This window comes from Ranitomeya variabilis, chromosome 3 (genome assembly GCF_051348905.1).
Source record: "Ranitomeya variabilis isolate aRanVar5 chromosome 3, aRanVar5.hap1, whole genome shotgun sequence".
NCBI lineage: Eukaryota > Metazoa > Chordata > Amphibia > Anura > Dendrobatidae > Ranitomeya > Ranitomeya variabilis.
In genome coordinates, this window is record NC_135234.1 from 378,067,600 (window position 1) to 378,093,133 (window position 25,534).

The window sequence follows — 25,534 nt, forward strand, 5'->3', positions numbered from 1 at the left end:
TGGGGGTTTAAAATGCTCACTATGCTTCTAGATAAGTTCCTTGGGGGGTCTAGTTTCCAAAATGGGGTCACTTCTGGGGGAGCTCCAATGTTTAGGCACACGGGGGCTCTCCAAACGCGACATGGTGTCCGCTAAAGATTGGAGCCAATTTTTCATTCAAAAAGTCAAATGGCGCTCCTTCCCTTCCGAGCCCTGTCGTGCGCCCAAACAGTGGTTTACCCCCACATATGAGGTATCGGCGTACTCAGGACAAATTGGACAACAACGTTCGTGGTCCAGTTTCTCCTTTTACCCTTGGGAAAATAAAAAAATTGTTGCTAAAAGATCATTTTTGTGACTAAAAAGTTAAATGTTCATTTTTTACTTCCATGTTGCTTCTGCTGCTGTGAAACACCTGAAGGGTTAATAAACTTCTTGAATGTGGTTTTGAGCACCTTGAGGGGTGCAGTTTTTAGAATGGTGTCACTTTTGGGTATTTTCAGCCATATAGAACCCTTAAACTGACTTCAAATGTGAGGTGGTCCCTAAAAAAAATGGTTTTGTAAATTTTGGTGTAAAAATGAGAAATCACTGGTCAAATTTTAACCCTTATAACTTCCTAGCAAAAAAAAAATTTGTTTCCAAAATTGTGCTGATGTAAAGTAGACATGTGGGAAATGTTATTTATGAACTATTTTGTGTCACATAACTCTCTGGTTTAACAATAAAAATTCAAAATGTGAAAATTGCGAAATTTTCAAAATGTTCGCCAAATTTCCATTTTTTTCACAAATAAACTCAGAAATTATCGACCTAAATTTACCACTAACATGAAGCCCAATATGTCACGAAAAAACAATCTCAGAATCGCTAGGATCCGTTGAAGCGTTCCTGAGTTATTACCTCATAAAGGGACACTGGTCAGAATTGCAAAAAACGGCAAGGTCATTAAGGCCAAAATAGGCTGGGTCATGAAGGGGTTAAGGATGGGCGTCATAGGGAACCCTAGCCCTGACGAAGAAGGATCGTATCCTTCGAAACTTGTTGGATTGGTTGGTCACACACGCGCCCGCCCATTAGCTGTGACGTTATATTACCTGCCACGCCCCCTCCACACTCATCATCGTCTTCACAAGTAGTAAGTGCATGATTACATATACACTGTGTTCCAAATTATTATGCAAATTGGATTTAAGTGTCATAAAGATTTAATTGTTTTGTTTTTCAAATAAACTCGTGGATGGTATTGTGTCTCAGGGCTCAATGGATCACTGAAATCATTCTTAAACACATGAGATAATTAGCTTTCCAGGTGATTGTAATTAAAGGAAAACTACTTAAAAATTATGTTCCACATTATTAAGCAGGCCACAGGTTTCAAGCAATATGGGAAATAAAAAGGATCTCTGCTGCTGAAAAGCGTTAAATAGTGTAATGCATTGGACAAGGTATGAAAACATTAGATATTTCATGAAAACGTAGGAGTGATCATGATACTATGAAGAGATTTGTGACTGAAACAGCACAGACAGAGTTCATGCAGATAAAGGCATAATGAGGAAGGTTTCTACCAGACAAATTCATTGGATTAGGAGAGCAACTGCCAAAATACCAATACAAAGCAGCAAACAGTTATTTGAAGCTGCTGGTGCATCTGGAGTCCCTCGAACCTCAAGGTGTAGGATCCTTCAAAGGCTTACTGTGGTGCATATACCTACTATTCGGCCACCCCTAAACAGTGTTCACAAGCAGAAACGGTTGCAGTGGGCCCAGACATACATGAAGACTAATTTTCAAACAGTCTTGTTTACTGATGAGTGTCGAGCAACCCTGGATGGTCCAGATGGATGAAGTAGTGGATGGTTGGTGGATCGCCACCATGTCCCAACAAGGCTGCGACGTCAGCAAGGAGGTGGAGGAGTCATGTTTTGGGCCTGAATCATGGGGAAACAACTGGTAGGGCTCTTTAAGGTTCCTGAAGGTGTGAAAATGACCTCTGCAAAGTAAGTAGAGTTTCTGACTGACAACTTTCTTCTATGGTATAAAAAGGAGAAACGTGCCTTCAGGAGCAAAATCCTCTTCATGCATGACAATGCACCATCTCATGCTGCAAAGAATAGCTCTGAGTCATTGGCTGCTATGGGCATAAAAGGAGATAAACTCATGGTGTGGCCACCATCTTCCCCTGACCTCAACCCTATAGAGAACCTTTGGAGTATCATCAAGCAAAAGATCTATGAGGGTGGGAGGCAGTTCACATCAAAACCGCAGCTCTGGGAGGCTATTCTGACTTCATGCAAAGAAATACAAGCAGAAACTCTCCAAAAACTCACAAGTTCAATGGATGCAAGACTTGTGAAGGTGATATCAAAGAAGGGTTCCTATGTTAACATGTAACTTGGCCTGTTAGGATATTTTGGAGTTATATAGCTTTTTTGTTCAGTGAATGTGACCACCTAATGCTGCAAATTCCACAAAGGAGCAGTTTCAGTTCTTTAAAACATATCAAATGGTTAGAAATTCTACTGTGCCTAATAATTTGGAACAGTGCATTTTGAGTTTTTATTCATTTTGGAGATTATACTGTTATCATTGGGAGGTTTCTACAATAAAATTCAATGTATACTCTAATGGGTGATGAATTTTATTAGACTGACTGTCATTTGCACAGACCATTTAGGAAAATCCGAGAAAAATGTCATTTGCATAATAATTTGGAACATAGTGTACGTAACTGTTCTTGCATCGGAGGATACTAATCCCGGCTATTAGCACCACACACATTAATACGGCCTCTAAGCAAGTGTCAGCTCTGCACTCAACCCCCTGAATTGAATTTTCTTTCCCCAGTACAGGTGTCAGTCTGGTATTTACCTATACACTCCTCTGTAGGAGTAACAATCCTCAGCGCAGGTGACAACCATTTAATTACAGAATTGTATAAATTTGCATTTTGCAGTGAGAAATAAGTATTTGATCCCTCTGGCAAACAAGACTTAATACTTGGTGGCAAAACCCTTGTTGGCAAGCACAGCAGTTTGATGTTTTTTGTAGTTGATGATGAGGTTTGCGCACATGTCAGGAGGAATCTTAGTCCAATGCTTTTTGCAGATCATCTCTAAATTATTAAGATTATGAGGCTGTCGCTTGGCAACTCGGAGCTTCAACTCCCCCCATAAGTTTTCTATGGGATTAAGGTCTGGAGACTGGCTAGGCCACTCCATGACCTCAATGTGCTTCTTTTTTAGCCATTCCTTTGTTGCCTTGGCTGTATGTTTTGGGTCATTATCTTCCTGGAAGACCCAGCCATGACCCATTTTTAATGTCCTGACGTAGGGAAGGAGGTTGTCACTCAGTATTTTACGGTACATGGCTCCATCCATTCTCCCATTGATGCGGTGAATTAGTCCTGTGCCCTTAGCAGAGAAACACCCCCAAAACATAATGTTTCCACCTCCATGCTTGACAGTGGGGACGGTGTTCTTTGGGTCATAAGCAGCATTTCTCTTCTTTCAAACACGGCGAGTTGAGTTAATGCCAAAGACCTCAATTTTTGTCTCATCTGACCACGGCAGCTCCCAAATCACTCACATAATCATCCAGGTGTTTATTGGCAAACTTCAGATGAGCCTGCACATGTGCCTTCTTGAGCAGGGGAACCTTGCGGGCACTGCAGGATTTTAAACTTTTACAGCGTAATGTGTTACCAATGGTTTTCTGGGTGACTGTGGTCCCAGCTGCCTTGAGATCATTAACAAGTTCCCCCGTGCAGTTTTATGCTGATTTCTCACCTTCCTCATGCTCAAGGTTACCCCCACGAGGTGAGATTTTGCATGGTTCCCCAGATTGATGTCGATTCACAGTCATTTTGTATTTCTTCCATTTTCTTACTATTGCACCAACTGTTGTCTCCTTCTCACCCAGCGTCTTACTTACGGTTTTGTAGTCAATTCCAGCTTTGTGCAAGTCTATGATCTTGTCCCTAACATCGGTATAAAGCTCTTTGGTCTTGCCCATGTTGTAGAGGTTAGAGTCTGACTGATGAATTGAGTCTGTGGACAGTCACCTTCATAAAAGAACTCCTATGTAAGACAGCTGTCTTTAATGCAGGTAACGAGTTGATTAGGAGCATCTAACTGGTCTATAGGAGCCAGAACTCTTAATGGTTGGTACGGGATCAAATACTTATTTCTCACTGCAAAATGAAAATTTATATAATGTGATTTTTCTGGATTTTATTTTTGATATTCTATCTTTCAATGTTAAAATTAACCTACCCTTAAAATTATAGTGTTCATACTTCCAAAATCAGCAAGGGATCAAATACTTATTTCCCCCACTGTATATGCTGCCCAAAACATTATAGCTGCTATTCTCTACCCAATAGCTCAGAGAGCTGAAATATAGCGATCCTGCAGAGGGGAAAATTGGTGCAAATGGCTGGGTAAAAGTCGCTAGCTAGAAATGGTGTTATTTCTCATGTGCATTGGAAGTAGCAATCCTACAAGTTATTCCACCCTGAAGAGACAATTTGCATACCATATATACTCGAATATAAGCCAACCCGAGTATAAGCAGAGGCACCTAATTTTACCACAAAAAAACTGGGAAAACTTATTGAATCTACTCGAGTATAAGCCTAGAGTGTGAAATGCAGCAGCTACTGGTAAATTTCAAAAATACAAAATACATCCCATATAATGCTCCATAAAGTTGATGATGGCGCCATACAAAAATATGCCCCATATAATGCTGCATAAAAAATGGTGATGAGCCCCATAAGATGCTCCATACAAAAATATGCCCCATATAATGCTCCATAAAGTTGATGATGGGCCCCATTAGATGCTAATATAATGCAGTTTATACTGATCATATACCCTATATTGCTGCTGCCGCAGCAATAAAAGAAAAAGACACTCACCTCTCGTCACTGGCTGGTGCTCCTCAGCGTCGCCGGCTCCCTGCAGTGATTGTTCAGGCGTCATCGCGCCCTCTGACCTGAACGTCACAGCCAGAGGACACGGAAGATACCGTGCGGCGGTGGAACGGGGACAGGTGAGTATTGCAAGTGCCGGGGGCCTGAGCAAGCAGCGGCACAGGCACCTGGCCCCCATAGCGCATCTGTGTCCCCGCCTGCTCAGAACCCTGGCATTTGTCCCGATGCCAACGTCGACCGCCGGCCCTGTCAGCAGCCACCAGAATACTTACCGAGGCAGCAGGGGAGCGATCCGGGGACCTCCGCACTGCATCGGAGAACAGGTACAGTAAGTGGGACCGTGACTCGTGTATAAGCCGAGGAAGGGGGTCTTTTTCAGCAAGACAAGGTGCAGAAAAACTCTGCTTATACACGAGTATATATGGTACTAGATGGTGGCCCGATTCTAACTCATCGGGTATTCTAGAATATGCATGTCCACGTAGTATATTGCCCAGCCACGTAGTATATTGCACAGCGACGGAGTATACAGCACAGAGCCACGTAGTATACAGTCTTAAAATAAAAAAATAAACATATACTCACCTTCCGAAGGCCCATTGAAGTCCTGGCCCTGTGTGCGGTGCACGCGGCAGCTTCCAGTCCCAGGGCTGGTATGAGCGCAGGACCTGTTATGACGTTGCGGTTACATGACCGTGACGTCATGGCAGGTCCTTCTTGCATACCATCCTTGGCACCGGAACCTGCCGCTTGCATGGAGCGGTCACCGGAGCGTCGCGAGGAGCGGGAAAGGTGGCAGAAGGTGAGTATATAATATAATATATAATTGGTCGTGGCTGTTTTGCCGTAACCAATCAGCGAGTTGGATTTCCGTGACAGACAGAGGCCGCGACCAATGAATATCCGTGACAGACAGACAGAAAGACGGAAGTACCCCTTAGACAATTATATAGTAGATTTCATTTCCCAGGGAAGCATGCAAGGCATTTAAGTCTCCTCATACTGGTGTGCCAGATTTGGCCTGTCACTCTCCACAAGGAGAAACCTTACCTGTTAGATCCTCATGTACACACACATCATATTCTGAAAAGTTCCTTGAAATGAAAAGTGTGCTTTTTTGTGTATTTAATAATTATTAATTTACTATTTATTGATTCTACACACTTCAAAGGTTTTTTTTCTTGCAGTTTGGTGTTTGAGTCATGTTAGAGGGTTTTTGTAGATTATAAATATAATGCATTGGGTTATGTTTAGTGCATGATACATGGATTTTAATATAATTTTTTTTCCTTACAGGTGGGGAGAAGAATTTAGTTTATCGAAGCACCCACAGGTAAATTCTTAATTATTTCATGAGTGTAGTTTTACTAGACAATGTAGTTACAGTTTAACATACACGTGAATACAGATGTTTCGTATAAGGCTGCTTTCACACTAGCGTCGGTACGGGGCCGTCGCGCTGCGTCGTACCGACGCATACTGTGCAAAAATTGCCCGATGTGGGCAGCGGAAGCAGTCTTGCGACGCTTCCGCTGCCCCATTGCAAGGTCCGGGGAGAAGGGGGCGGAGTTCCGGCCGCGCATGCGCGGTCGAAAATGGCAGTCTCGACTCACAAAAAAAACGTTACATGTAATGTTTTTTTTGTGGCGGCGGTCCCTCAAAACACGACGCAACCGTCGCACGACGGTTGCAACGTGTGGCACTGCGTCACCAATAAAAGTCTATGGAAAAAAAACGCATCCTGCGGGCAACTTTGCAGGATGCGTTTTTTCTCCACAACGACGCATTGCAACGTGCAGTGCCCGACGCTAGTGTGAAAGTAGCCTTAGATGGCACTAAAGGCCCTCGTGTACAGAAGTCTGCTAAATTAGCCATTTTAATATGTAAGGGGTCCTCCAGGCTCTCCTAAATATAGATTGTTAGGAGACATAATGATCGGGCAGTTTGACTTTTAAACACCTGAATCTCTTGCTAGAGATAAGCAGATGTCAGAGGTGTCTGATAGAGATGAGTGAATCTGTTCGGGTCCCTCCTTATTTGGCAAGCTATAGTGCTTACCGATAAGCTGCAGAGGGAACCCGGCTTCCTGCATTGCTCCTGCTTATCAGATGTCTTGCTCCGCAGCTGCATGTGTCGCTGCTGTTTCACTGTCACAGCACATGCATGGAGAGCCTGTGTGTTGTGACTGTCACACAGCCACGACACATGCAGCTGCGGAGCTGATTAGCAGGAGAGATCCGGGTTCCGTCTGCAGCTTATCGGTAAGTGCTATAGCTTGCCAAATAAGGAGGGACCCGAACAGATTCACCCATCTCTAGTTATAACTTAGTTTTCCCTTTAGCCTATGGCATAAAGCTAAGCCATGATATACATTGCTGATCGTTAGTGGTCCAAATGAAAGACTAAGGCTGCCATCACACTAGCAGTATTTGGTCAGTATTTTACATCAGTATTTGTAAGCCAAAACCAGGAGTGGGTGATAAATGCAGAAGTGGTGCATATGTTTCTGTTATACTTTTCCTCTAATTGTTCCACTCCTGGTTTTGGCTTACAAATACTGATGTAAAATACTGATCAAATACTGCTAGTGTGACGGCAGCCTAAGGGTGGCACTGGCCTTCAGAGTTTTCTCTGCACAGTGCCATCTCTAGCTAATCAGTGCCATGGCTTCTTTGGCATAAGAACTTTTATGAGGTAGGTATGAGATTTGAAGCCCTGCCCTTTTTGAAGATATGTTATACACTGAAGATTGCCCTATTTAGGCCGGTGTCACACTGGCGTATTGCATCCGATGCGAGATCATCGGATGCGATATGCTAATGACACTCGGCTCCTGCTCGCAGCAGAGCAGGAGCCGAGTGTCATGCGTCTGTGCTCCGATTCTCTCGCACAGGGAGGATCGGAGCACAGCTGCGGAGGAGGCGGAGAACTGAATTTCTCCATCTCCTCCATTGCTGGGGTCCGCTTATAACGCACAGCACTCGGATGATATCAGAGTGGTGTGCGCTGTCTCACTCGCACCCATAGGCTTATATGGGTGCGAGTGAGCCGAGAGTTTTCCTCGGTCCGAGACAATCGCAGCATGCTGCGATTGTCTCGGACCGAGGAAAACGGCCGACAAAAAGTCGGCTGGTGGGAGCTGCCCCATAGCTGAACATTGGTCCGAGTGCAATGCGATTTTTTTTTTTAATCGCATTGCACTCGGCCGTTGAAAACGCCAGTGTGACGCCGGCCTTAGAGTACATATAAAACGGTGATAGCAGTATTCTTTCCTACTAGACTGCATGTAAGAGCACTGTTAATTGCCACAGGTCATAACTACTGGTGGTTTAAAAAATTTGACAAAGGGGTTGTGCTGTCTCAGAAGAAAAGCAATTTGCACACTTGCAATCACGTGCCATCTAGTATCATCTGTTTTCTCGCAATAGAAGACAATTAAGGGAAGCCACATTCAGTATGACCAGAGATATGCAAATTGCATTCTTGTGGTCATGCGACTGCCCACCTGCATGTGGAATAAAGGGGATGAGTGACAGTTGTGCGCATCGCAGACCGCTACAATTTTTGCCACATAAAGTTGCCACAGACTCGTCTAAGACCGGACAACCCCTTTAAGTAAATGATTTGGTAGGAAACCCAAAGACAAACCAGTTATTGTTTTTCAGATGTTGGGTAGCAAGAGACCTACTTTTCTCACACAATAATCTTTTAATATTTACATAGGAATAAATATTAGTAGAACACTGGAAACCACAGAGGAAGAGGATGTAAGCTCTCACCCTATTAAATGTATTGCCAGGAACCTGTTGGTAGGCATGACCGCTGTACATTATTAAAGATGCTGCTAAAGTGGCACGTAGTAGGACATTTGTCCAGCTAAAAGAAAATAGGCTTGAATGCTTAAAATAGGAATTTGTACAACATACTAGTATACTTGAGATACACGCGCTGGTCTCCTCCACTCCACTTCTGACATGCCTTTGACTTGGGGAAGAGGTCTTTGTTAGCAAATTGAGTGCTGTGTGTGAAGGGGGCTGGCTGGCACATTTACATTCAGTTGAACGTAACCACCTGTCACCTCGGGACACGCTATTTACCTGCAGGTAAGTAGTATTACAATGCTGCCCAGCCTCCTTACGGAAAGTGCAGCTGTCAAGAGAAAATTACCGTAACTTATTTCCCAAGAGCTGTCTGCTTTCAGGCATAGGGACTGTGCACAAAGCAGCTAAAGTCGCCACACACTACTGTTATCAGTGACTATAAGCACGCCTCAATACTTTAATCAAAGGCCAGCTTGGCAGAGCAAGCTGTCAGTCACCTGTTGCTGCTGACAGTATACTAAGATCACAACAAAAAAATGATGATCAGAAGGTCAATTTCATCAAAAAGTCTATATAAATGTTATTAAACAACAAAATACAAAATTTAAAACACATACTGCCATATTAGGAAAAGAAGGTGAAAATAGAGCGACATGCACACATTGTGTAATACATAGTAAGCGACGCTCATGTCTGAACCCACGGTTTACATATATGTGCTCTTTAGCCGCAATTAGTAATAATTCAAATGAAGTGTAACCTATCACTATAATGTCACAGATGCATAGCCAAAATTCATTGCCACATAGTATGCTATCTCAACAACGCACAGCTAATGCATAGATAGGTGTCCCATACCCCTATATCAATAAATACCCCCGGCTACATGTTACCATCATAATAACCACTGTCAGGGATAGAGTACCATGCCCAACAGGGGCCCTAAGGATCAATCATATAGTTTTTACCTTATGATGATCACCGGATATATGGGGACATAAACCAGGGTCAGGCAAGCGCATCCGCCCCGACGCCCGTTTCGGACCTCTCCTCTACTTCGTTTGAATTATTACTAATTGCGGCTAAAGAGCACATATATGTAAACCGTGGGTTCAGACACGAGCGTCGCTTACTATGTATTACACAATGTGTGCATGTCGCTGTATTTTTACCTTTTCCTAATATGGCGATATGTGTTTTAAATTTTGTAGTTTGTTGTTTAATAAAATTTATATAGACTTTTTGATGAAATTGACCTTCTGATCATCTTTTTTTTTTTTTTGTTATCTTATAGTCATCTGATGATAGGTCCGGTAATCCGGGGGGGACACATAGCATGAGTTAATGATAAGTGAATAATTAGTATCGTGTCCTAGTCATACTTGTTATATTTAGTATACTAAGAAAAAACGTATGCGCTACCAGGGGTGGTGCCAAAGTAGGGTCCAAAACCAAATAGTGAGAGAGAAACTAAGGCACTCATCTTATATGTAGTTTTTGCAATTTATTGTAGTCATCAAATAAACGTTTCGGCCCAAATACACGGCCTTCTTCAGTAACAATAACTTCAGGGACAAAGGAGCGTTTTCATGAACGTAATGGAGTATCAGCGTCACAATAGCAGTAAATGCTTGTAGCAAGGTATAATGTCCACGTTGGTGTGTCCAATATAAGTGGGAAGCCCTAGGAGATGTGCCGGCGTGTCTGGCAGTGACACGGCATACCGCCGCTCGGGCCGTGACCTGTGTAATTGAAAGCTGTTAATTCTCCCCCCCCCCCCCCCCCCCCGTACCTACACTTTCAGTAAAGAGGCTGGGCAGCGTTGTAATGCGGTTTACTTGCCTGTGTAGATGCCAAGATCAGTGCACCTTTGATGATTGATGTATAGGTTTTGTAAACTGGATGTTAAAATACCAGAAGTGTAGTCAGGTGAAAGTTATGTAGGTATGGATATTTTTTTGCTTAAAGGCTTATCTAATCCTCACACCACATGCTGTGCACACTGAAGATTTTCTAGTGTGAGTGCAAAGAACAGCAGTGACCTGACCACAAATATGCGCTATACATACTCCCAGCCAGAATCCAACCTGATTGTTTCTGGCATCGTGCAATACATTTGCCCCGGAAACAGTGTAATTGGTTTCTGGCGAGGAGTATGCACATGGCATACTTGCAGGCACTGACACCAGAGAATCCTCACAGCATGCAGTCACAGTGACTGCAGACTTGTAGCCTAAGGCCAGATAACCCCTTAAATAGCTCTGGTAAGTACAGATTTTGTTTAAATGCATGTATTAGTAACACACTGCTATTATGTGTTCTAGTTTAACACAAAGGTGTCAGTTTGGTCCTGAATATGAAATAGGGTTTGCCTTACCCAATGTTATGTCCTCATGCTGTCTTGCCTTTTCTTCTACCAGGGCACAGAAGTTAAAGCTATTACATATTCAGCTATGCAGATCCATGAAGAAGAGAAGCCTGAGGTTTTTGTCATAATTGACATTTGAAGTTTGCTAGAATTATTCATACTCCTCTTAAAATATTTTATTGAATGACCATGGAGATGCCTTACCTTCTGGACTGAGCCCTTTTATAACATAACTGAAAAAAAAATTGGGGCAGCAATTTGATCTGCACTGAAAAATGGACTGTAGTTGTAGCAAGTGTTAAAACCATTTGCTGTTTGCACTGAAGAGCTGAAATAAAACTATTTTTATTTAACGTTTTGCATCCTGTAAACCTCTGGTATTTTTGTGGTGTGGTATTATCTGCTACACATGGGTATTGAGGATTTGTGTTTTAGTGAAACAGTAAAATGTTGAGAAATATATTTCACATAGGGGAAGGGGTTTATACCAGATATTTACAAGAAAGGAAAAGTTGGTCATTGTTAAACTAACATTCATGAGGAAAACTGGGATCCAGACTTTAATAGTGTCATTCCTTAAGATATGATGCTTCTGCTACTAAAAGGAGTGGTGCACAATACAGCAACTCAATAAAAACCATTGACACAAAATTACAACACTAAGTAGGTGTCAACATCATAGCCAAGTTTGTGAGGGAGGATGAGGATAACAATAGAAGTTCTCTTGAAGTCCTTTTTTTTTTTTTTTTTTTTTTGCTCCTTCACTTTATTCGAGATTTGGAATCCTCCTCTTCACTATCCTCTACTTCTTGGATAACAAGTTCTGATTCTGGGCGATCGCCACTGTTCTCTTCCTTAATATCATCTTTGAAGTTCCAACTTTGCTCTCGCTCATTTTCAGGTGGTAGCACGAGGGGTTGGTCATCCCCCAAATCAAAGTTTACATTATCCAAACCAGCTTCTGATAAACACGGATGACATAGACGGTACCTTCTTGTACCATCTTGGATTACTCGACCTGTGATTTCTGTGACTGGTAGTTTGCAACGTCTGCAGATGAGTTTGCCAGCTTCATGGATCTAGGTTGAAGGGATAGGAGAAAGCTAGTTTATTGGATACTAATAATTATCACTGACTACAGATAATTTGTACATAGTATAGCGTGGGATGTGGCAAATTCCAAAGTCTTAGTACACACCTTTTGTCTATTTTGTCCCTAAAATTTTATCAACTGATTTTAAAAGGGAAAAACCCTTTCATGTGGCAAGACAGAACACCATTCTTGGCACAAAATAACATCTCAACCTGTTGGAACAAAAAGGTGTAAATGAAGTATAACTTCAGCTCTCAATGTAATAGTCATGTTCACCCCACAAAACATACTGTCGATAAAATTTTGTTTCTATTTGAGTACAAAAATGTTTACGTCATCACCCCTTTAACCACAGCAGAATTATTTTGCCCTTACATTTAGAGGATTTTTTTGTTTCATCTCTCTACTAAACAATGAGTAACAAGGGCATGATGACTGTCCCATGATTCCAAACTGCTGGTTGGCATTTTCACTATCTGCCAGGTGTCAGTCTGAGGTATGATTTTTTTTATTTTTTTTATTTACTAGTATAAATGTCAAAAACATAATTTGTACCAGCAGAAAGTGTTAACGGTGGGTATCGAAATATTATCCTATAGATGTTTTATAATATTCCAGTGATTGTTCTGGTTTCTTGAGTTGAACCAATCAACACAAGGAATGGTCTGTAGCATTCCTACAAGCACTGCATACCTATTGTTTACAGACATGTAAATACAGTTGACTGCACATCACAACCCTCGGATTGGCAGTCTGCTCTCCTGACCGGAACATGACAGCATATATTTCTATGAAGTTGTCACATGCAGTTCAGTGAGAGACTACTGCCAGTCCTAGGATTGCAATGCGATCCTCGCGCAAATAATACAGCGGTCTGACTGTGCCCTTATATTGGGACAGCACGGGAAGGCTTCCTCATTCTCCCTGTGTCAGTGACGGGCTATACACTGACTAGCTCATTTCAGTAGTTGAACCAGCCAACGTCTCTATTACAACTGGTTCATAGCCAGAGAAGGCACCTGTCTTAGGCCGGAGTCACTCTACCGTATAAGATGGACGAGAGCTATGCGATAAAAAAAAAAAAAAATGAGCTAAGCCCACCGGCATCAGGGGCTTATCTACAGCATTCTGGAATGCTGTAGATAAGCCCCCCCGATGTATCCTGAAAGATGAGAAAGAGGTTAGATCATACTCACCCAGGGGCGGTCCCGCTGCGGTCTGGTCCGATAGGTGTCGCGGTCCAGGGCCTCCCATCTTTTTACGATGAAGTCCTCTTCTTGACTTCATGTTGCGGCGCAGGAGTACTTTGTCTGTCCTGTTGAGGGCAGAGCAAAGTACTGCAGTGCGCAGGGAAAGGTCAGAGAGGCCCAGCGCCTGCGCACTGCAGTACTTTGCTCTGCCCTCAACAGGGTACAGAAGTACGCCTGCGCCAGAGCCACAGCGTGAAGACAAGAGGACATCATCCTATGAAGATGGGAGGGACCGGACAGTGACGCCCATCGGACCAGACCGCAGCGGGACCGCCCCTGGGTGAGTATAATCTAACCTCTTTTTCTCATCTTTCAGAATGCTGTAGATAAGCCCCTGATGCTGGTGGGCTTAGCTCATCTTCGATTTTGGGGTTGACAGGTTCCCTTTAAGGGCGCAGTCAGACGGCCAAATAAATGGGCCCAAGATCAGAACACAGTGCACGGACTGGCCGACAGCACTCCCAACCCAAGCGTGACTGCTACATTGAAATAAAAAAAATCACTGACTGAGGTGGAACAAAAATAAAACAACTTAATAAGTAACTCAAAATTATTAATACCGGATTGTGTGCAGTCTGCCCATTAAACCCTGAGGATGACAATGTCGGGGTAACGGACACTAATATAGTGTAATAAAAATTAGACCCCAAAATGTCAGGGATGGGAGAGCCCAATATTCTATCCTTTAAAGGAATACAACAGCATAAACTTCCCCCACTATATCAACAGGAAACTATCCCAGAGGCATAAAGAGCAATAATAATAATTGCACTTTGCCCTAATATTATGGAGTATATTTGATATTTTAAATGAGCCCTATAGTCGGACTTAACATATTCAGGGATTATATCCTGCATGTAGAAATCCATCAATAATTGCACTTTGCCCTATAATACAGGTATCACTGATAGACCGTGTACCATTAATTTCAAGGAGAGTACTGATATGACTCACACTGAAGCACTGCCTAATAAAGCGTATATTAAATATTGTCATCAGTGGACACGTGTGTGTGTGTGTGTGATGTTTACATACAATTTTATATATTTAGATGTAAGCCGCCATATAGTGCACTACAGTTGACTAGTGTCATTCAGTCATAGTGAACTGCTCATATATGAAGCTCCTCTACCCCAGACGGGTAGAGACAGAGGAGTAATAATAATATTGGAGGAGTAATCTCCCTTCATATGCGATTATTAACCACTCTCCTCACAGGCACACATTACCCCTTACTTTAGAGGATTAATTAACCCCTTAGTGACAGAGCCAATTTGGTACTTAATGACCGAGCCAATTTTTACAATTCTGACCACTGTCACTTTATGAGGTTACTAGCTGAAGAGCCCGGCGTTGCCTGGGCATAGTAAATATCTGTGGTTAGTTATAGCACCTCACTTCTCTTATTTTCCCATCACGCCTCTCATTTTCCCCATCACATCTTTCATTTTCCCCCTCACATCTCTCATTTTCTCCCTTACACCTCTCATTTTCTCCCTTACACCTCTCATTTTCCCCCTCACTCCTCTTATTTTCCCCCTCACTCCTCATTTTGCACTCACACCTTTTCATTTTCACCTCACACCTCTCATTTTCACCTCAGTATATACATGTTTGTCATCTCCCTTATATATAGTATACACCTGTATGTCATCTCCTGTATATAGTATACCTGTATGTCATCTCCCCTGTATATAGTATATACCTGCTGTGTCATCTCCCCCTGTATATAGTATATACCTGTGTCATCTCCTCCTATATATAGTATATACCTGTATGTAATCTCCTCCTGTATATAGTATATACGTGTGTCATCTCACCTATATATAGTATATATCTGTCATCTCCTCCTGTATATACCTGTATGTCATCTCCTGTATGTACCTGTATGTCATCTCCTCTATATAGTATATACCTGTGTCATCTCTCCTGTATATAGTATATATGTGTGTCATCTCCTCCTGTATATAGTATATACCTGTGTGTCCTCTCCCCTGTAAATAGTATATACCTGTGTGTCATCTCCTCCTGTATATAGTATATATCTGTATGTCATCTCCTCCTGTATTAGACCTCGTTCACACGTTATTTGGTTAGTATTTTTACCTCAGTATTTGTAAGCTAAATTGGCAGCCTGATAAATCCCCAGCCAACAGTAAGCCCACCCCCTGGCAGTATATATTAGCTCACACATACACATAATAGACTGGTCATGTGACTGACAGCTGCCGGATTCCTATATGGTACATTTGTTGCTCTTGTAGTTTGTCTGCTTATTAATCAGATTTTTATTTTTGAAGGATAATACCAGACTTGTGTGTGTTTTAGGGTGCGTTTCGTGTGTCAAGTTGTGTGTGTGTTGAGTTGCGTGTGGCGACATGCATGTAGCGACTTTTGTGAGATGAGTTTTGTGTGGCGACATGCATGTAGCAACTTTTTGTGTGTCGAGTTGCATGTGACAGGTTAGTGTAGCAAGTTTTGCGCATGGCGAGTTTTGCGCGTGGCGAGTTTTGCGCGTGGCGCCTTTTGAGTATGTGCACGTTTTGTGTGAGGCAACTTTTGCATGTGTTGCAACTTTTGTGCATGTGGCAATTTTTCCGCGTGTGCAAGTTTTGCGTGTGGCGAGTTTTCCATGAGGTGAGTTTTGCACGTGTGGCGAGTTTTGCATGTGGAGAGTTTTGCGCGTGGCGAGTTTTGAGCGGCAACTTTTGTGTTTCGACTTTTATGTGGCGAGGTTGGTGTATGTGTGGTGAAATGTGCGCTGAGGGTGGTATATGTGTTCGAGCACGTGGTAGTGTGTGGCGCATTTTGTGTGTGTTCATATCCCCGTGGTGGTGTGGTGATTATCCCATGTCGGGGCCCCACCTTAGCAACTTTACAGTATATACTCTTTGGCGCCATCGCTCTCATTCTTTAAGTCCCCCTTGTTCACATCTGGCAGCTGTTAATTTGCCTCCAACACTTTTCCTTTCATTTTTTCCCCATTATGTAGATAGGGGCAAAATTGTTTGGTGAATTTGAAAGCGCGGGGTTAAAATTTCACCTCACAACATAGCCTATGACGCTCTCGGGGTCCAGACGTGTGACTGTGCAAAATTTTGTGGCTGTAGCTGCGACGGTTCAGATGCTAATCCCGGACATACACACATACATACATACACACATACACACATTCAGCTTTATATATTAGATAACTCTGGAACGCTTTAACAGATGCCACTGATTCTGAGACTGTTTTTTCGTGACATATTGTACTTCATGTTAGTGGTAACATTTCTTCGATATTACCGTATTTTCCGGCGTATAAGACGACCCCCCAACTTTACCAGTTAAAAAATAAAATCTTCTTAAAAGTCGGGGGTCTTCTTATACACCCTATGTCGTCTTATGATATGATATGGTGAATATGTGCCTTTCGGGGGGGGGGGGGGGGGGAGTGATCCTGATGACGACGAGGGGGCGTTTCACAGGAAAGTGAGTATCCCCCATTACCTTATCATAGCGCTGCAGCGTGGGGTCTCTGTGCTGGGAGCGGCGGCTGCTGTGCTGCGGCGGCTCCTCTTCTGCAGTGTGGGTACTCTGGTGCTGTGGGGCGGTGGCGGCGGCGTATCTTCATGCAGTCGGGGCTCCTCCGGCATCTCACTAAAGCCTGGAGGCCCCGCCGGCAACTCCATCGGTACAATGCGGTGGCCTCCGGGAAAATGGCCGCTGCTCAGATTCAGATCTCGTCCCGAGATCTCGGGAGACTAGATCTGAATCTGAGCAGCGGCCATTTTCCCGGAGGCAGCTCAATAGGTGCGATGCGGTGGCCCGGCCGCTGGGGGCTGCGCATGCTCAGATTCAGATCTCGTCCCGAAATCTCGGGACACGAGATCTGAATCTAAGCAGCGGCCATTTTCCCGGAGGCCACCGCATTGTACCGATGGAGTTGCCGGCGGGGCTTCCAGGCTTTGAGATGCCGGAGGAGCCCCGACTGCATGAAGATACGCCACCGCCCCGCAGCACCAGAGGCCCCACACTGCAGAAGAGGAGCCGCCGCACCACAGCACAGCAGCCGCCGCTCCCAGCACAGAGACCCCACGCTGCAGCGCTATGATAAGGTAATGGGGGATACTCACTTTCCTGTGAGACGCCCCCTCGTCGTCATCAGGACCACTCTTCCCCCCCCCCACCCCCCCCCCCCACCACCATATACACCCGGCGTACAAGGCGATTCCCGGCGTACAAGACGACCCCCGACTTTTAAGAAGATTTCCAGGGGTTAAAAAGTCGTCTTGTACGCCGGAAAATACGGTACTTGCGATTATTTCTGAAAAAATGGAAATATGGCAAATTTTTAAAATTTTGCAATTTTCAAAATTTGTATTTTTATGCCCTTAAATCAGAGAGATGTCACGCAAAATAGTTAATTAACATTTCCCACATGTCTGATTTACATCAGCACAATTTTGGAAACATTTTTTTTAGGGAGTTATAAGGATTAAAAGTTGACCAGCAATTTCTCATTTTACAACACCATTTTTTTTTTTTTAGGGACCACATCACATTTGAAGTCATTTTGAGGGGTCTATATGATAGAAAATAACCAAGTTTGACACCATTCTAAAAACTGCACCCCTCAAGGTGCTCAAAACCACATTCAAGAAGTTTATTAACCCTTTACGTGCTTCACAGGAACTGAAATAATGTGAAAGGAAAAAATGAACATTTAACTTTTTTTTTGCAAACATTTTAATTCAGAACCTTTTTTTTTTTTTTTATTTTCACAAGTGTAAAAACAGAAATTTAACCATACATTTTGTTGTGCAATTTCTCCTGAATATGCAGATACCCCATATGTGGGCGTAAACCATTGTGTGGGCGCACTGCAGAGCTTGGAAGAGAAGTAGTGCCGTTTTACTTTTTCAATGTAGAATTGGCTGGAATTGAGATCGGACGCCATGTCGCGTTTGGAGAGCCCCTGATGTGCCTAAACAGTGGAATCCCCCCACAAATGACACCATTTTGGAAACTAGACCACTTAAGGAACTTAACTAGATGTGTGGTGAGCACTTTAAACCCCCAAGTGCTTCACAGAAATTTATAACGTAGAGCCGTGAAAATAAAAAACTTTTTTTTTCCTCAAAAATGATTTTTTTAGCCTGCAATTTTTTATTTTCTCAAGGGTAACAGGAGACATTGGACCCCAAAATCTGTTGACCAGTTTGTCCTGAGTACACTGATACCCCATATGGGTGGGGGGGGGGCACTGTTTGGGCACCCATCAGGGCTCGGAAGGGAAGGAGCGCTGCTTGGAATGCAGACTTTGATGGGATGGTCTGCGGGCATCATGTTGCATTTGCAGAGCTCCTGATGTACCTAAACAGTAGAAACCCCCCACAAGTGACCCCATTTTGGAAATTAGACCCCCCAAAGAGCTTATCTAGATGTGTGGTGAGCACTATGAACCCCCAACTGCTTCACAGAAGTTTATAACGTAGAGCCATGAAAATAAAAAAATCATTTTTTCCACAAAAATGACCTTTTCACCCCCAAATTTTTAATTTCACAAGGGTAACAGGAGAAATTGGACCCCAAAATTTATTGTGCAATTTATGCTGAGTAGGCTGATACCCCATATGTGTGGGTAAACCACTGTTTGGGCGCATGGCAGAGCTCGGAAGGGAAGGAGCGCCGTTTTGGAATGCAGACTTTGATAGAATGGTCTGCGGGCGTTATGTTGCGTTTGCAGAGCCCCCGATGTACCTTAGGCTTCTTTCACACTTCAGTTGTTTGGCGTCAGTCTGCTCCGACATAGTGAGGGATCCATCACAATTGTTGAGAAAACGGTTCTAATGGATCCGTTTTTTTGACGGATCCGTTACTTGGGGGTTGTCTGGGAAAAGTATCTACTTTTTGGAGCATGCGCAATTGAAAAAGCGGATTGGGGCGTTGGATCCGCCGAAATGACGGTCGCGACTGATCCGTCGCCCATAGGCGGCCATTCTATGGAATGGCGGATGCGATGGATCCGTTGCGAACCGCCATTTCGGCGCAGACAAAAAACGTTAGACGGACATTATATGTCTAGATGACGTCCGCCAAATCTCGACGGATCCATCACATGGCGGATGGAACGGACGACCATCCGTCACAATCCGTCGCTAATGCAAGTCTATGGGAAAATAGCGGATCCGCCAAAAAAAAAATGGCGGATCCGCTATTTGATAAAAACGGCGGATTCAAACTGACGCCAAAAGACTGAAGTGTGAAAGAGGCCTAAACAGTAGAAACCCCCCACAAGTGACCCCATTTTGGAAACTAGACCCCCCCCAAGGAACTTATCTAGATGTGTGGTGAGAACTCTGAATGCCCAAGTGCTTCACAGAAGTTTATAATGCAGTCGTGAAAATAAAAAAAAAATTTTTTTTCCACAAAAAAGATTTTTTAGCCCCCAAGTTTTTATTTTCACAAGGGTAACAGGAGAAATTGGACCCCAAAAGTTGTTGTCCAATTTATCCCGAGTACGCTGATGCCCCACATGTGGGGGTAAACCACTGTTTGGGTGCACGGCAGAGCTCAGAAGGGAGGGAGCACCATTTGACTTTTTAAGCGCAAAATTGGCTGTGGCGTTGAGACCCCCTGATGTACCTAAACAGTGGAAACCCCCCAATTCTAACTCCAACCCTAACCCCAACACACCCCTAACCCTAATCCCAACCTGATCCATAATCCTAATCCCCAAAACACCCCTAACCCTAATACCAAAGCTAACCATAACCCTAAACTCAACACACCCCTAATCCTAATCTCAACCCTATCCTCAAAACCTAACCCTAATCCCAACCCTAACCTTAACCCTAATCCCAAATGTAACCCCAATGCCAACCCTAATCCAAACCCTAATCCCAACTCTAACCCTAACTTTAGCCCAAACCCTAACTTTAGCCCTAAACCTAGCCCCAACCCTGACCCTAGCTCTAACCCTAGCCCTAACCCTAAGGCTATGTGCACACGTTGCGGATTTTGCTGCGGATCCGCAGCAGTTTCCCATGAGTTTACAGTACAATGTAAACCTATGGGAAACATAAAACGCTGTGCCCATGCTGCGGAAAAAAACCACGCGGAAATTCAGCGGTTTACATTACGCAGCATGTCAATTCTTTCTGCAGATTCCGCAGCTGTTTTACACCTGCTCCATAATAGAAAACCGCAGTTGTAAAACCGCAGGGGAATCGGCACAAAAATCGCGGTACATCTGCAATAAATCCGCAGGAAAAATGCAGCGTTTTGGCCCTGCGGATTTATTAAATCCGCTGCGGAAAAATCCACAGAGAACCATTCTACGTGTGCACATATCCTAACCCTACCCCTAACTGGAAAATAAAATAAAAAAAAGTATGTATTTCTATTTTTTCCTTACTAAGGGGGTAATAAAGGGGGGAGGGGGGGGTTATTTACTATTTTTTTTATTTTGATCACTGTGATAGGATCTCACAGTGACCAAAATAAAACAAGAGGAAGAATCTTCCTCTGCCGGCCGGCAGATCATAATTTTCTTACCGGAGCAAGAAGCCGGCGGCCAGCAGGAGGACCCAGGGACACCGGTAAGTATAACAGGGTCCCCGATCCCCCTATTTCTCTGTCCTCTGATGTGCGATCACATCAGAGGACAGAGAATGACATCGCTTTTTTTTTTTTTTTTTGCGGTCGCCGGTAAACAGTTAATTACCGGCGATCGCAAAACAGGGGTCGGTAAAAACCGACCCCGATAATGTTCTTTGGGGTCTCGGCTACCCCCGGCAGCCGAGACCCCAAAGATCTTCCGGGCGGCGGGTGCAGTGCGCATGCGCCTGCCATTTTTTTCCCGGAGAAAGATGGCGGCGCCCATCGGGAGCACCGGGGGAGATGGGTAAGTATCGGGGGGCGATCGGGGACCCCATTTCTGTCCTCCGATGTGCGATCACATCAGAGGACAGAGAAATTAAAATGGCAAATCGTGTTTTTTTTTTTTTTTGTTGCGACAGCCGGTAAACGGTTAATTACCGGCAATCGCAACTCGGGGGTCGTTAAAAACCCCCCAAATCATGTTCTCTACCCCCGGCAACCGAGACCCCCGAGAAAATCTGACTCTGGTGGGCGCTATTCACTTTTTCCACAGTGCTGTTAATTAACAGCGCTGTGGTTTAAGTACCCTTAACTGCCGCCGTTAAAAGGCATATCGGCGGTCGTTAAGGGGTTAAAGTCCAACATTAGCACAGACGCTAGAGACTCGTCACGGCCCAACGCTATCGATATTGAAATAAAATGAAGCGGTCACACTTAGGAGAGCTGCTGGACAGTCGGTTACTATCGCAGTCATCTATACGGCCATCTGACTGGATGCTTAACCCCTTCATGACCCCAGCTTTTTACGGTTTTGCGTTTTCGATTTTCACTCCCCTCCTTCCCAGTAAATATGGCTATGCAAGGGCTTATTTTTTGCGGGACGAGTTGTACTTTTGAATGACACCATTGGTTTTACCATGTCGTGTACTAGAAAACGGGAAAAAAAAATTTCAAGTGTGGTGAAATTGCAAAAAAAGTGCAATCCCACACTTTTTTGTTTGGCTTTTTTGCTAGGTTCACTAAATGCTAAAACTGATCTGCCATTATGATTCTCCAGGTCACTACGAGTTCATATGCAAGCAGTGAATAGCCAGACCTTTCCCCGGGAAGGAACAACCACGGGAAGGGCAGCATCCAATAAAGGAAAACATCCAATACAGGAAAACCACCTATGCCAAGCATGGTATCCATCCACAGACAGCTGTTTCGGGGTGTTTGCCCCTCATCAGTGTGGAGTAGGAATCTGGCTATTAGGAGCAGTGCCTAGTAAAAGGCTGTGAAGGAACAGATGATTGGCCTTGGGGAGACCAAAACATCCAACACCGCGGAGACACCATCACGTGTTTCTCAACGCAGTGATCCAGAACACTGCCCCCATGTTTTCCTTTATTGGATGCTGCCCTTCCCGTGGTTGTTCCTTCCCGGGGAAAGGTCTGGCTATTCACTGCTTGCGTTGAGAAACACGTGATGGTGTCTCCGCAGCTATCCTACATGCATTTGCATATTTCCCATAAGGGATGGGGGCAGTGTTCTGGATCACTGCGTTGAGAAACACGTGATGGTGTCTCCGCGGTGTTGGATGTTTTGGTCTCCCCGAGGCCAATCATCTGTTCCTTCACTACGAGTTCATAGACACCAAACATGTCTAGGTTATTTTTTATCTAAGTGGTATATTCCAAACTTTGCTTTAAAAAAAAAATTGCGCAATTTTCGAATACCCGTAGCGTCTCCATTTTTTGTGATCTGGGGTCAGGTGAGGGCTTATTTTTTTGTGTGCCAAGCTGACGTTTTTAATTATACCATTTTGGTGCAGATATGTTCTTTTGATCGCCCGTTATTGCATTTTACAGAGTGGTGCTCAAAGCAATCCGGCATCAACAACCATAGAGGTCTTCAATAGACGTCTGGTTGTCATGCCGACGCATCGCTGACCCCCCGATCATGTGACGGGGGTCGGCGATGCGCACATTTCCGGCCCCATGGACGGAAGCACTAGTTAAATGCCACTGTCAGCGTTTGACAGTGGCATTTAACTAGTTAATAGCAGCGGGTGGATCGCGATTCCACCCGCCACTATTGCGGGCACATGTCAGCTGTACAAAACAGCTGACATGTCCCGGCTTTGATGTGGGCTCACCGCTGGAGCCCGCATCAAAGTGGGGGTTTTGACCTCGGACGTACTATCCCGTCAGAGGTCAGAAAGGGGTTTAAGAAGAAAAAAAAAAAGTCTTTGGCACCAATCACAGCTTAGTTTTCATTTCTTCCAGACCAGAATACAAAAGGAGTTGCTCAATGATTGCTTTGAACAGCAGAGATGGTTTTCTTTTAGACAGTTTCAAAAATCTTCACATATCTACAGTACTGCTGCATGGGAGGACAGAGAAGGACAAGGAGGGCATCACTGCTAGGGAAGGTGTCTGAGAGTTACCAGGAAGGATTTCATAGGTGACGTCATCCTATAGATCACAGGAAGTCAGAGACAGACATCCTGACTACACATTAGCGCATGTAAGGTAGTCAGACTAGGAATCATGTGACCCAACTTGGGGGGAGGGGGGGGGGAAAATGTAAAGATGTAACATAGGTGAGATGAAATTAAACAGTGAGGGTTGATGGTGATCAAGTATTAATCCATACCTCTGAACTTCTAAAATTGTACTTTAAGTACGGTATTTGTATGTTTAACCCCTTAGTGACGGAGCCAAATTTTTAAAATCTGACCAGTATCCCTTTATGTAGTAATAACTCTGGAACGTTTCAACAAATCCCAGTGATTTTGAGACCGTTTTTTCGTGGCACATTATGCTTTATGATAATGGTAAATTTAGGTTGATATGTTTTGTGTTTATTTATAAAAAATATCAGAAATTTGAGAAAAATGTTAAAAAATTAGCAATTTTCAAAGTTTGAATGATTTTCTCTTTAATCCAGATAGTCATACCACAGCAAAACATTAATAAATATTTCCCACATGTCTGCTTTACATCAGCACCGTTTGTAACATTTTATTTTGTAAGCATTTTAGGAGGTTTAAAAACGTAGCAGTAATTTTTCATTTTTTTCAAGGAAATTTACAAAATTTATTTTTTTAGGGACTTATCCATGTTTGAAGTGACTTTAGGGGTCCCATATATTGGGAAACCCCCAAAAGTGATACCATTTTAAAAACGGCACCCCCTAACATATTGAAAACTGCTGTCAGGTAGTTTATTAACCCTTTAGGTGCTTTTCAGGAATTAATGCAAAGTGGTATAACAGAAATGAAAATGTGTATTTTTACCACCTAAATGTCTCTAACTTCTGAACAGGTTACAACAGCCATCAGACTCTTAAGGCCGCTATTTGGTCATGAATTGCTATGACAAACATCTGGACCACAAAATTATGATCTGACGGCACCAATTGGGATAAAGAGGTAGCCCCTACATGCTGTTAACCATTTATATTGATGTAGTCACTATTGACAGCAGCATCTAAGGGGTTAAAAAGATATGGAAGGTGCAAACACTGATCGTGGCTGATGCAGCAAGTTGTCAGCTATAGTGTCCAGCCAACAGCTGCTGGATTGTCACCTGTATGGGGAGGCTATTCTCTTATATCTCAGGGGTTAAAAAATAACTCCTTTTATTTTTTCCATAAATCAATAGTACACATTAAAATAAGACTTTGTAATAACGGTTTAGAAAAATCTGCCTTTTTCTCCCCCCAGTACTATTTATTTTATTCACTTTATAGTGTAATTAATTCCATAGAGCTTTTCAGACCTCAACATCGCTGTCCCTATTGGGGCTCACAAACTAAAGTACCTTTCATTTTGTATATTGGAATGTGGTAGGAAACTCACCCAAACTTGGGAGAACATAAAAAACTCCTTGCAGATGTTGTCCTTGGTGGGATTTGAACCCAGGACCCCAGCGCTGGAAAACAACAGTGCCAACCACTGTGCTGCCTAGAATGAGCATTCATTCTCATTTCACGGGTAAAATCTGTCTTCTGTGACTACAGATTTTCTCATTACTGAAATAGGAGATATATTTGTGCTTGAAAGTTTGAGATGTGCACACGTTTTAAGTATTTGGTGCAGAAATTTCTGCATCTCTTGACAGAAAAAAAAAATGCAGCAGCAAAAACAGCATTTTTTCTGCATTTTTGGAGCAGATTTTTCCCCACTCATTAATATGGGTGAAGTCTGCAGCAAAAAAAACCCTGAATTGACAGGTGGCAGCTTTAAGTTCACACAGGGCCTTTTTGCTGAGGTTTTTTTTGCAGCTAAACCTGATCATCTTGGCAGGAAAGCAGCTGCGCCACAAACGCAGTTTAAGGTGCATTTTTTGCGGCGTTTTTGGTGTGTTTTTTTTCTGGCGGATTCTTTTCCTCTTTGTGCATGCCAATAAAGTTGAGTGCACACAGAGAAAAAAAAACTTCCTGTAGATGGATAGAATGAATAGATACATTACCTGCGGTATCCTCTTCCCTGGCATTTTCCCACGGTGTAGA

The 25,534-nt window shown here is 43.4% G+C and overlaps 2 protein-coding genes across 8 annotated transcripts in view; one reads left to right on the top strand and one right to left on the bottom strand.

Annotated features, from left to right (window-relative positions):
- ZBTB8OS (zinc finger and BTB domain containing 8 opposite strand) overlaps positions 1-11,460 on the top strand; it is a 36,301-nt gene extending 24,841 nt beyond the window's left edge. For 3 of the 4 annotated variants that reach the window (XM_077296004.1, XM_077296006.1, XM_077296008.1), the window contains exons 6-7: positions 6,215-6,251; positions 11,160-11,460. In XM_077296004.1, coding sequence (XP_077152119.1) covers positions 6,215-6,251; positions 11,160-11,246 — 124 coding nt within the window. In that variant the 3' untranslated portion in view covers positions 11,247-11,460. Of the gene's footprint in view, positions 1-6,214; positions 6,252-8,641; positions 9,357-11,159 lie in introns of those variants that run through there. The other variant, XM_077296005.1, reaches the window with a different exon arrangement.
- A 5-nt stretch (positions 11,461-11,465) lies between these two features.
- The window catches only part of ZBTB8A (zinc finger and BTB domain containing 8A), a 35,885-nt gene continuing 21,816 nt past the window's right edge, over positions 11,466-25,534 (bottom strand). For all 4 annotated transcript variants that reach the window (XM_077296002.1, XM_077296003.1, XM_077296001.1 and 1 more), the window contains exon 4: positions 11,466-12,186. In XM_077296002.1, the coding sequence (XP_077152117.1) occupies positions 11,869-12,186 (318 nt within the window). In that variant the 3' untranslated portion in view covers positions 11,466-11,868. The remainder of the gene's footprint in view (positions 12,187-25,534) is intronic.